The 9,755-nt window shown below is 40.4% G+C and overlaps 1 protein-coding gene across 1 annotated transcript; it reads left to right on the top strand.

Moving 5' to 3' along the window:
- Positions 1–2,427: 2,427 nt before the first annotated feature.
- Positions 2,428–8,901, top strand: LOC100587471 (coiled-coil domain-containing protein 190). The gene is made up of 4 exons (XM_030808620.1): positions 2,428–2,522; positions 3,562–3,760; positions 7,443–7,566; positions 7,839–8,901. The coding sequence occupies exons 1-4, from the start codon at positions 2,499–2,501 to the stop codon at positions 8,431–8,433; spliced, it is 942 nt and encodes a 313-aa protein (XP_030664480.1). The 5' UTR covers positions 2,428–2,498; the 3' UTR covers positions 8,434–8,901.
- Positions 8,902–9,755: the final 854 nt, after the last annotated feature.

The raw sequence follows: 9,755 nt of genomic DNA, 5'->3' as shown, positions 1-9,755 counted from the left end.
TTTCATGAATTTTTTCTGCTTTTTTAAATTGTTTCATGTAGAAAAGTAAATCTAGTTCCTATCACTCCATCTTTGCTGAAAATCAGGAGCTAACTTTTATTGGACATCTAGTATACATGAATTACTTTAAATTCATCATTTCATTCAATTCTATCAGAAAACCTATGATAAAGATACTTTTAACCTATTTTACAAATAAAGAAACCAAGGGATAGGACAGTATTAATGACTAAAGTCACATATTCTATAAATGACAGATTCTTTGATTCCAGATGTGTTTTGACTACAAAAGGATGTGACTCCATGTAAACAGAGAGAATTATAGAAAACTACATGGATGTGCATTAAAAATCTATTCTGTAAAATTATATTTTAATCAAAACCACTTTACTGAACAGTTTGAACTATGTCTTTCTGTGGTGGTGGAAGCAAGAACATAATCTTAGAATGATAGCTTTACACTTTCAATCACTGTCTTTGCTATTTTGTTTCTTGTTCCTTAATGATATCCTGGGCAAATTCTACACATTTCTTGCCATTTTGTTTATTAAAAAGAAAAAAGGTCCATTCCACTTTGAAGCTCCAGTTTCACATGTGATTTAAACTCCTCCTTGCTGGACTCCAGGAGGTTTGGAGATGGGAAAGGAGGATTATCTGCTCTATCATTCTTCCTTCTCCAACCCTTGGAGTGGAAAAGGTGCGATCTCTTTGTATACCTCCTCTCCATTGTCTTTTCAACACTAACCATTTTAAGGTCATGGGCTAGGAGAGAATAGAGGAGGCAGAGATCTTCCTATATAACTGCCACATTTGTGATGCTAAGGCATGCCTGGTATTTTCCTATCTATTCTTGTGTTCCTATGTTCCCGTAAATAGATTTTCCTGTCTATTCTTTGTGTTCCCATGTCCTCTGCTTTCGAGATGTGTGGTTTTATGAGGGAGTTCATCTTCACTCACATCTTTTCTGTCTCTGCCTCCTTCTGGCCCTGCCTGTGATTCTATTTCCCCTCCAGATGAAGCACTGTCTTCCAAGAAGAGCGATGTGATGACTATGCCATGGTTTCTGCTGCCTCATATAACCCCTCTGCTCCCTCCCATGGAGCCAGGTCCTCTCTGGCATTCTTAGAGGGCCGAGAGTAACTAGGATGCCTTTGGCCACCATTCTTTCCCTAGGCACTCCACACTAAGGCTCCTTCTTGCCCTTTAGCCATAGATTATTTCTGCAAGCCTTTCCTCTTCAGTTCCCCCTCAAAATGACATGCAGGAACCAAGCTTTTCTAAGAAATCTCTCACTATCATCAGCTATAGTGGCAACAAAGGGATGGAATGGGGGCTGCTCTATTGTTCTGCAGTCAACAAGCCTCTAGCTGGGGGTACGATCCCAATCCCAGTCTCTCCTTGTGTGGCATCTCATTCTCCCAGATAATTTTCTTGGAATCCCACCTCATTCATTTAAATTCTGGAGGTGAGGGAATTACCTCATGAGAAAGGATGGGAAAGGAACTACCTCCCACTGAGAAAACAGCACGCTTTTCCTCCCCGCCACCCCTCCTAATCTCCTTGTAATTATTTATTTGCTGGGCAATGATTGTGGTTAGTAGGGCCTGTTTAGCTGCCTGCCTCTCAGTAAACTCTGGGGGGATTATCAGGCCCCAGTGTTGGCAGCTCTGTTTAGACTGTGGCATATCAGTGCTTCTTATTTTCAGATGAAGCTCCAAGGCAACAGTAAAAATCCCACTCAGTATCTTGTTATATAAACAATAGCTCTGCTCAGCCTTCTACTGTAGCTGTTCAAAACATGGGCACAAAAGTTGATTTTAATTTTACTTTGCTTAGTGCTGTTTTCACCACTTTGAAAATCTTGATAAGCATTGAAGTGCTCTGAGCATGTGGAAAGGCCTGGGGAAGGTCAGTACGGTGTGCAATAACACAAAATAAACAAATTAACTTCTCTCTTGCACAAAGTGTGCACAGTCATGACAGAAAAAACAGGGTGCTTTCTTTTGAGGCTGACCTGGTTTTCAAGAAGTCGGAATGAAGGTTAGGGAAGGGAGGTATGGCAAACAGAGAGAGAGAGAGGAAAAAAAAAAAAAAAAAGGAGGGAAAGGAGGAAAGGGTGGGAGAGAGAGAGATTGAGAACACAGACACTCCTTGCTTTCATTCCTGGCTCCCATGGACACAGCCCAGAAGGAGCGCTGTGAGACCCTCTAGGGACAGGCTAGAAGCTGGCAGGCTTCTTTTACCCACAGAGCTATTTAGAGCTCTGGCCTCTCCAGCAGGGATTGGTGCCATGGCCCAAGGAGCTAGCATTCCTGACCAGGGGAGGTAGGGAGGGACGAAGAGAGCTTTCAAGTGTATTTAACATTCTCCTCGCAACCCTCTCCAACGGTCTCCCTCCGTCCTTTCTCCAAACACCAGACTCCTAAGTTTACTGAAGAAAAATAAGCTCATTAATCCGGACTCAGCCTGACATAGCAAAAGAAACAAGACATAGTCTTATGGTGAAAACCCTGGATTTGGAGGTAAGTTCTACTGGCCCTGTTCTTTAATAAAAGTTTAGTCTATGCTTTAGACTCTCAAACAAGTGCCTTAAAATGTATTTATTTCCCATGTCTTGACCTTATCCTCCTTTTTAATGTTAAGCTTTTTTTCTTTATTATAATCACCAAACCTTTTATTGACAGCAATCTGTTTATATCCTGAGCACATGTTGTGCTCTTAGCTCTGAGAAAAGTATTATAGAGACTCAAAGGAGAGAAAAACGTGTCCCTACTTAGTGCTCTTTAGAGGAGAAAGAAGTAGGTGTGGGCTTAGACATCAGGGTACATGGAGGCAGGAGAGCATCTAAAGCCTGAGAAGATGGATGAGGATGAAAAGAGGAGCTTTTGCCCAATCTAAGCAGCTTCCCTAGTGTTGCCCAGACTACTCATCGTGAATGCTGTTCTACTTTATAACCAGGATACCCCAATCTTCCGCTTTTAGAGAAAGCTCGTTGAGAGTAGGAACTGTGTCTCATTCACCATTACTCTTAGCTTTTAGCATAGCACCTGGCATACAGTAGGATTACAGGCTGAATGAACCTACGCATATGTGAATTAATGAACTGGCAGGGTGCGGGAAGGAATGGCTGTGTCTTAAGTTCCTAAATCCTATCCAGACCTCTGAGCAGCCTCTTTGGGAGCCTTTAAGAAACAGTAAAATAGGCTTTTCTTATTGGGTGAACAATGCCTTATGTATGTAGACTGCCTTTTTTTTCCAAAGAGTTGTTCTTACACTTCTCACTTGATCTTCATGGAAATCTTACCGGGAGCTGTGTTGGGGGAGCCTATTGTATTGTATAACTATTTTATTGACAGGGAGGCTGAGGCTCAGAGGAATGACTACCCTCAATCCTTCTGTGTTACTCTGGAAACTGATTTAACAATAGTGTGATTTCATCTCACTAGGCACCTGTGGTTTCAGAAATACACAGGTTCAACCACTGATCTCTGATTAAAAGCTGGAGGTCAGTATCCCAGTCTTCCATTTATCAGGTTACTTGTGATACCTTATTGCCTCTAGACCATAAAGAAGATGAAGAGGCACATGGTCAGAGGACAATTGTATAAGCATTTTGATTTGGAGAGGAAGAATGCCAAGCAGGCTGAAGCCAGACTGGACCAAAGGCTGCAGAGACTGGAGGATATCTGTCTCTACCATGTGAAATTGCTGACCTGGGAGCAGAGGCAGCTCCAAAAAGAACTGCAGAGGTTGCAGCAAGGTAAGACTTCCAGGACTGGGGAGGAGGATGCCCCAGAGGCACAGCAGGGCAGCGCACCCATCACTCCGCTGAGGCCCTTTCAGAGCCCTGAGTGCCAAGACAGCGAGAGCTTTTGATCACAGCCAGGACTTTAGGCTGCCTAACCTTCCTTGGCCCTCCCCTGTCAATTACATAGCTCCCCACAGCAGCCTACTCATAAGCCTTCTTGAGCTAACATTTCTCAGGCTTCCAGTCACTGCCATCTTCCAAGTTAGCTCTTTCTTGCTTAAATCCTTTGTTTTCTACTTTAAAATTTTATTTTTCATTTTGCTTTTCTTTCATTATCTGGGCTGATTTGGTTTCACCCCTTTTTAAATATCTGATCTTTCTCTTTTGGATCTAACAACAATTTATTGAGCAGTTACTAATGTGCAAGTCACTGTCCTAGCCCACTTTATGAAAGTTAAAAAAGAAAAAGAAAGGAAAGAAAAAATTTCTCTGGAATTAGTATCTCAGCTTCCTCCAATGTAAAATAAAAGTATTTCCTACCTTATGAAGTTATTTGAGGATTCAGTGAGCACTTGGAATAGTACCAAAACATAAAGTAAGTGCTATGTAAGTGCCCACTCTTATCAATTAAAAATTGTTACACAATTGAAACCCTTCTACTGTCTTTGTTGAAAATTGTCACAGTTGTGCAGTCTGTAGAAACTAATTCTCCTTTGTTCATCATTAAAATAATTAGATTTTAATATTACTTAAAAATTCAGCACAGGAAATAAATATCTCGGCTCTTGAAGACTACATCCTTTCTTACTGAAGGCAAGTGCCAGAACTCAGGAGTCTGAAATGGACAGAGCATGTTCAAGAGGAAGGCCAGGTGCTGTAAATGAACATAAAATATTTCAGGTCAACACAGCTTACACATGACATAAAGGCCAAGAGTAATAGCCAAATGTCTAGGCTGGGAATTCTTTCTAACCTCCAGCTTTGGGTTTGAAAGATACTCTGAGCAACTAACTGAACTCCTCTGCTTTCAATTTCCCTGTCTGCAATAAATGGTTAAACCAACGTAGAATGAGAGCTCACATACTGGAAAAGGGTCTTAGAAGCCATTTGGTTGATTCCCACTCTTATTCAAAAAGGACACTGAAGATCAGATGCCTACTCTCAGGAGGGTGTACAAAAGGCCAGGCCCTAGTAAGTGGCTGTCCTAGATGAGTAGAGTTGGGTTGGAGAGAGTATGAATCAGGAGGCAGAAAACTTTGATTCAGATGCTTCTGCCTCCATGTCCTTTGGGAAGTCATATTATCTCTAAGCCCCAGACTTCTTGACAGTAAAATCGGGGATACAGGAAGGAAGCAATATGTATTAAGTCTCAATATTTCTTAGGCACTGTGCTAGGCAATAGTTTTCCATGATTCATTTAAATGGAATTGTTATTGAGATTCAATGATATGCCAGTGAGTGGATTATTTAAGATGCATGTTGCCCGTCCTTTGAGTCAGCAGGTTAAAAATTAGGCTTAAAAATCCACATTTTTAACGGAGATGATACTAAGGTAGATTATTCTGGGACAGCTGTATTTCAGACCAGACTTTGCAAAACAGCTACTCAGGTAGAGTCTGGAATGCAAATATGAAAAACCATGGTCTCTGCCCTCAAGGTGCTCATATTTAAATTGGACAGTAGTTCCGCTTATAAAAAATGATGATCAAAACTGCTAATTGAGTTCTTCACAAAGTAGGGCAGGAACATAAAAAGGTTCCTGTGTCTATCAAAGGACTTTAGCTAAGATTTCCCAAAAGACACAGTGTGTGAGCAGAATCTTAGAGGCGGAGGAGAATGGCGGAAAGGGTGGGAAGTTTGTCAGGAGGACGTATGGAATGGGGCCACTCTCAGCAGAAGGAATAGTATGTATAAAGGCACATACATGAGCACTGCTTGCCTCAAATAGCTCAGTATTGCAGGCATGTGACATGGAAGTGGGGAAGAGGAGAAGGTGTAGGTATGGTTTTCAGAGACAACACAAAATAGCCAATGTCTCCAATCCATCAAATCATGAATGGCTTCGCAGAGAGTTCACCCTGTAGGGTTTGAGACTGGTGAAAATTACATGCTCAAATGTTAAAAAGATCATTCTGGATGCAAAGTTTAAGGTAAAATAGACCTCAGGCTACAGTCAGAGTAGACCTGATAGAATTAGAAAGTTCAGGCCATAGTTTCAAGGCCTAAACTAGGGCATTGGTCAAGTGAAGAAAATGAGAAGACGAGCATCTCAAGATACTTAGAAAGTAGAATTGTCGGAGCTTTAAGACTAAATATATATCCAAGGGTAAAGAAAACCAGAATAAAAAGTGTATTACCTGGCACAAAGTGGGTGCTCAAATGAGCTTGTCAAATCTGGTAACTGGGTGGGCAGAAGTACCATACCTTCACAGAGAGAACACTGGAGAAACATCAAGTTTCAGAGAAAAGATATGTTCATTTCTGAACCTATTGGCCCCATAGGTCTAAACTTCAGAAAACAGAACTTTCTGGAAGAAGTAACTCAAAATCCCTCAGTTTATGTGGAATAGGTGAAGTTCTTACATGAAAGAAACCCCCACAAAAGACCCAAGGAGACAACGAAGGAAGAGAGGCTCACAGAGAACTCTTCCTTGCTCTGATCATTCCTCAAAGAAGTGATCATATGAAAGAGTATTAGGAGTCAATGTGAATTCTAGGTTCCCTGTGTGGTCGTATTCCCTCTGCTTAGTGCCTACAAAGCGAAATGTAGATTTAAAGAGTTCTTTCCCATTAGAGCAAAACTAGTCCAAGACTTTCAACTCTAAATGACCAATTCATGAGATGTCTTAAAAACTAATTGAGTTCTCCATAGCAGCTATGACTGCAAGATGCTAAAACATCAACTCAACAAGTGAAAAGTCCACTTAGTCATGGCTGGCAGTTGCAAACTCACAGGTGGGTAGGAGGTCACGTAATTGTGGTGAAGGAGACAATCCACTCACACCCAGTCATTTTGTTTTTGAAAACATTGTGCTTGCCAAGTAAAATGTTCAAAGGAAACCTCCATGGGCTTAGCCAGTTTAAACCTCTGATCTTAGTGTTTCTAAATCCTCTTTAACATATGCTAGGTAAACACTGGAAAACTGCTTTAAATTTTTCCGTTTCCATCTATCACACCAGATCAACCTAATGTGTAATATACACCAAGGTTTATACACATTGGTTCTCTGAAAGCCTAGTTTGCAGAATTATTTTTCTTCTTATTAGTTTTCTAGGGCTGCCATAACAAAGAACTACAAACCGAGTGCCTTAAACAACAAAAATGTATTGCCTTACAATTCTAGAGTCTACAAGTTCAAAATCAATATGTCAGACATGTTGGTTCCTTCTGAAAATTGTGAGGGAAGGCTCTCTTGCAGGCCTCTCTCCTTGGCTTACAGATGACTGTCTTCTCCCTGTGTCTCTTAGTGCTCTGCCTGTGTGTGTCTGTGTGTTCTAAGTTCCTTTCCTTATAAGGAGACCGGTAATATAGGATTAGGACCCACCCTAATGACCTCATTTTAATTTTATTATCTCTGTAAAGACCTTATCTCCAAATGAGCTCCCGCTCTGAGGTACTGGGGGTTAGGACTTGAACATAAAAAATTTAAGGACACAATCCAACTCATAACACTTCTTAATTAACTCAAAGCAGAAGCCATGAAGAAAAAGTTCTCCTCTTATTTGGGGAATGGAATTCAGAAGAGACCAGAAGATGTTCTCATGTTCTCACCACAGGGAGGGCAGAAGCACAGAGCCCCACAGGCTAAGAAAATGAGGTAAGAAATTGATTACTAAACTCATAGGTATGACATTAAGTCCCTCTTCCCAACTGACCTCTTTAAACTGTTTTCCTGAAGAAATGCTCCATTCCCCTTCTTAAGTGAGACATTTTCCCTACATTGTTGCCATTCAATTCCACCCTCCACCCCATTCCCACCTACATTAACTTGGCTGATAGTGAAGGGGGCCACATTCTAATAAGTTGAAAGGTCTCAAGAAGAGCCTCTTTACTGATTTTCAGAGATCTTTCTTTTATCTCCTTTCTCAGAGCATTGGCAACACGTATGACCCAAGTCACATACAAAAGCAAGTCCCAGGTGCCTCCTTCACATGATGCTGGCCTCAAAGACCCCATGAAGAGCAAAAAGCAGCTACTCTCTCAAAATAACAGAACTGCCTGCTTCATAAAAGAGCAACCACAAGCGCAAGAGAAAGATTCTGTGAATCCACCGAAGGACGTAGACTCCAGCAAAGGCATCTCTGTTCCGTGCCAAAATCAAGAGGTTTCCACCAACACCATAGAACAAGGTCCTAGTTCCAGCCCAGCTAGTGATAGTGGAATGGCTTGTGCTGATGAGACCAGATCAAAAGATGTTGCTCTAAAGCCAGATGGTAACACTGGAAAACAAATTCCCCCAAATCACATGGAATGTGCAGGAAGCTTCAAAGGCGAGTTCACAAAGCCAACCTTCTTAGAGTTGCTTTCAAAGGCCGGAAATGCCCATTATCTCCGGCACAGGATCCCCCCTGAGTCTGAGAGATTGCTTAGCATTGGGGAGATATTTGGGCATGGGGAATCCTCATCGTCCAGGGCAGGAAAGGAGTGTGAAAACAGGGTGCCTTCTAAGTTTCTTCCTCTCTAACCATTTAACATAGCCTGACAATAACATATGCCATTATTGCTAAGGAAATGTGCTCCTCAAATGACTATATTAAGCAATACAGAGAAAAACAAACAAACATAATTGAATTACAATTTTATTTTAAACTCCCTACTATTTTCCGGGAATATAATATTTCTTGAATGAACAATGCTAATATATGAAAAAGGAGAGGAGGAATGAATCTTCGGAAAATATTTTAAGTGATGTGTTTATGATGTCATCAAATATATGAATATATATTGATGACTGGACTTGGGAAAACAGTAAAAGGCTTGCTTTCAGGGACTTCCTGTTTCCTCTGGGAGATTCTCATGGTGCCACCTGCTGGCAAAACGGCGTAGCTATTCTCTTTGTTTTAGTTTGATACATAGTAGCGGTAGGAATAGGAATGCGATTGTAAATATGTACTGTAACATGGTCTATAAAGAAAATCTGCTCTTTAACCACACCCATGTGCTCTCTTTGGAATCTCTTTCCTTCTTTCCTTTATTTACAGATAGCTCCATTTTAGTTTTCACCCTCCCACTTTCAACCTGCTCATATCAAATTTTTTGAATCCTATTGAAAGAATAATGGACAATCTTTTCCCTCTCGTATCTTCAAGAATCAAAGGATTTAAAAAACTTTTAATCATCTCCCAACATGCTGTCAAATGCATAGCAGACTCTATCAAAATGATTTCACTGTAAAATGAGAGGTACTAACATTGTTAACAAGTTATTGTTTCAAGTAGGCCTCTATGACTTGGGCTACACTGTAAAAGAATCGATTAGATTTTGTTTCCCATCCAATGGATCCAAATATCACACTAAAAATAAGTAATATCATAAGTCATCAGAAAACAATAGCTTTTTGTTAATGCATTTTAAACTTATTGTCTACCTAATGAAGTGTAGAATAAAATCATCACCACTTTTTATCTATACTGACTCTGTTAGGAAAACCATCTTGCCCCATAGGTCTCAAAGAAATCATGCCTCTACGGTGGATAAATTCAAATCTTCAGCCCAGTAACACATTTTAATTCCAGAAGAATAAAATTGAGGGCCTATTTCATGTCTGGCATCAATAGTTGATGTAACCCAGCTTGGGATATTTTGATGAAACAAGATTATTTAGCTCAGAGATGATAAAGGACCCCAACCTACTAATATTACAAAGGGCCTGAAATGAAGATTAATTCATTTTAATTTATAGTCCATTAAATATAAATTTGAAGTACATTTAATTTGAAAACCTTTCATTTAATTCAGATTTAGAATTCCTCCTGTTTAACAATAGTAATTCCTAACAGCTCCGAT

This window comes from Nomascus leucogenys, unplaced genomic scaffold (assembly GCF_006542625.1).
Source record: "Nomascus leucogenys isolate Asia unplaced genomic scaffold, Asia_NLE_v1 001075F_56102_qpd_obj, whole genome shotgun sequence".
Lineage (NCBI taxonomy): Eukaryota > Metazoa > Chordata > Mammalia > Primates > Hylobatidae > Nomascus > Nomascus leucogenys.
The sequence above is the reverse complement of the archived record's forward strand: the minus strand, read 5'-3'. Positions and strand labels throughout refer to the sequence as shown.

What these genes read in the sequence shown, in the direction of transcription:
- LOC100587471 (XM_030808620.1), top strand. Translation starts at nt 2,499, where the DNA reads ATGGTGAAAACCCTGGATTTGGAG. An exon ending in TGAAAACCCTGGATTTGGAG is followed by an intron (nt 2,523 to 3,561) that starts GTAAGTTCTACT and finishes TATTGCCTCTAG; the next exon opens with ACCATAAAGAAGATGAAGAG. An exon ending in ACTGCAGAGGTTGCAGCAAG is followed by an intron (nt 3,761 to 7,442) that starts GTAAGACTTCCA and finishes AACTCAAAGCAG; the next exon opens with AAGCCATGAAGAAAAAGTTC.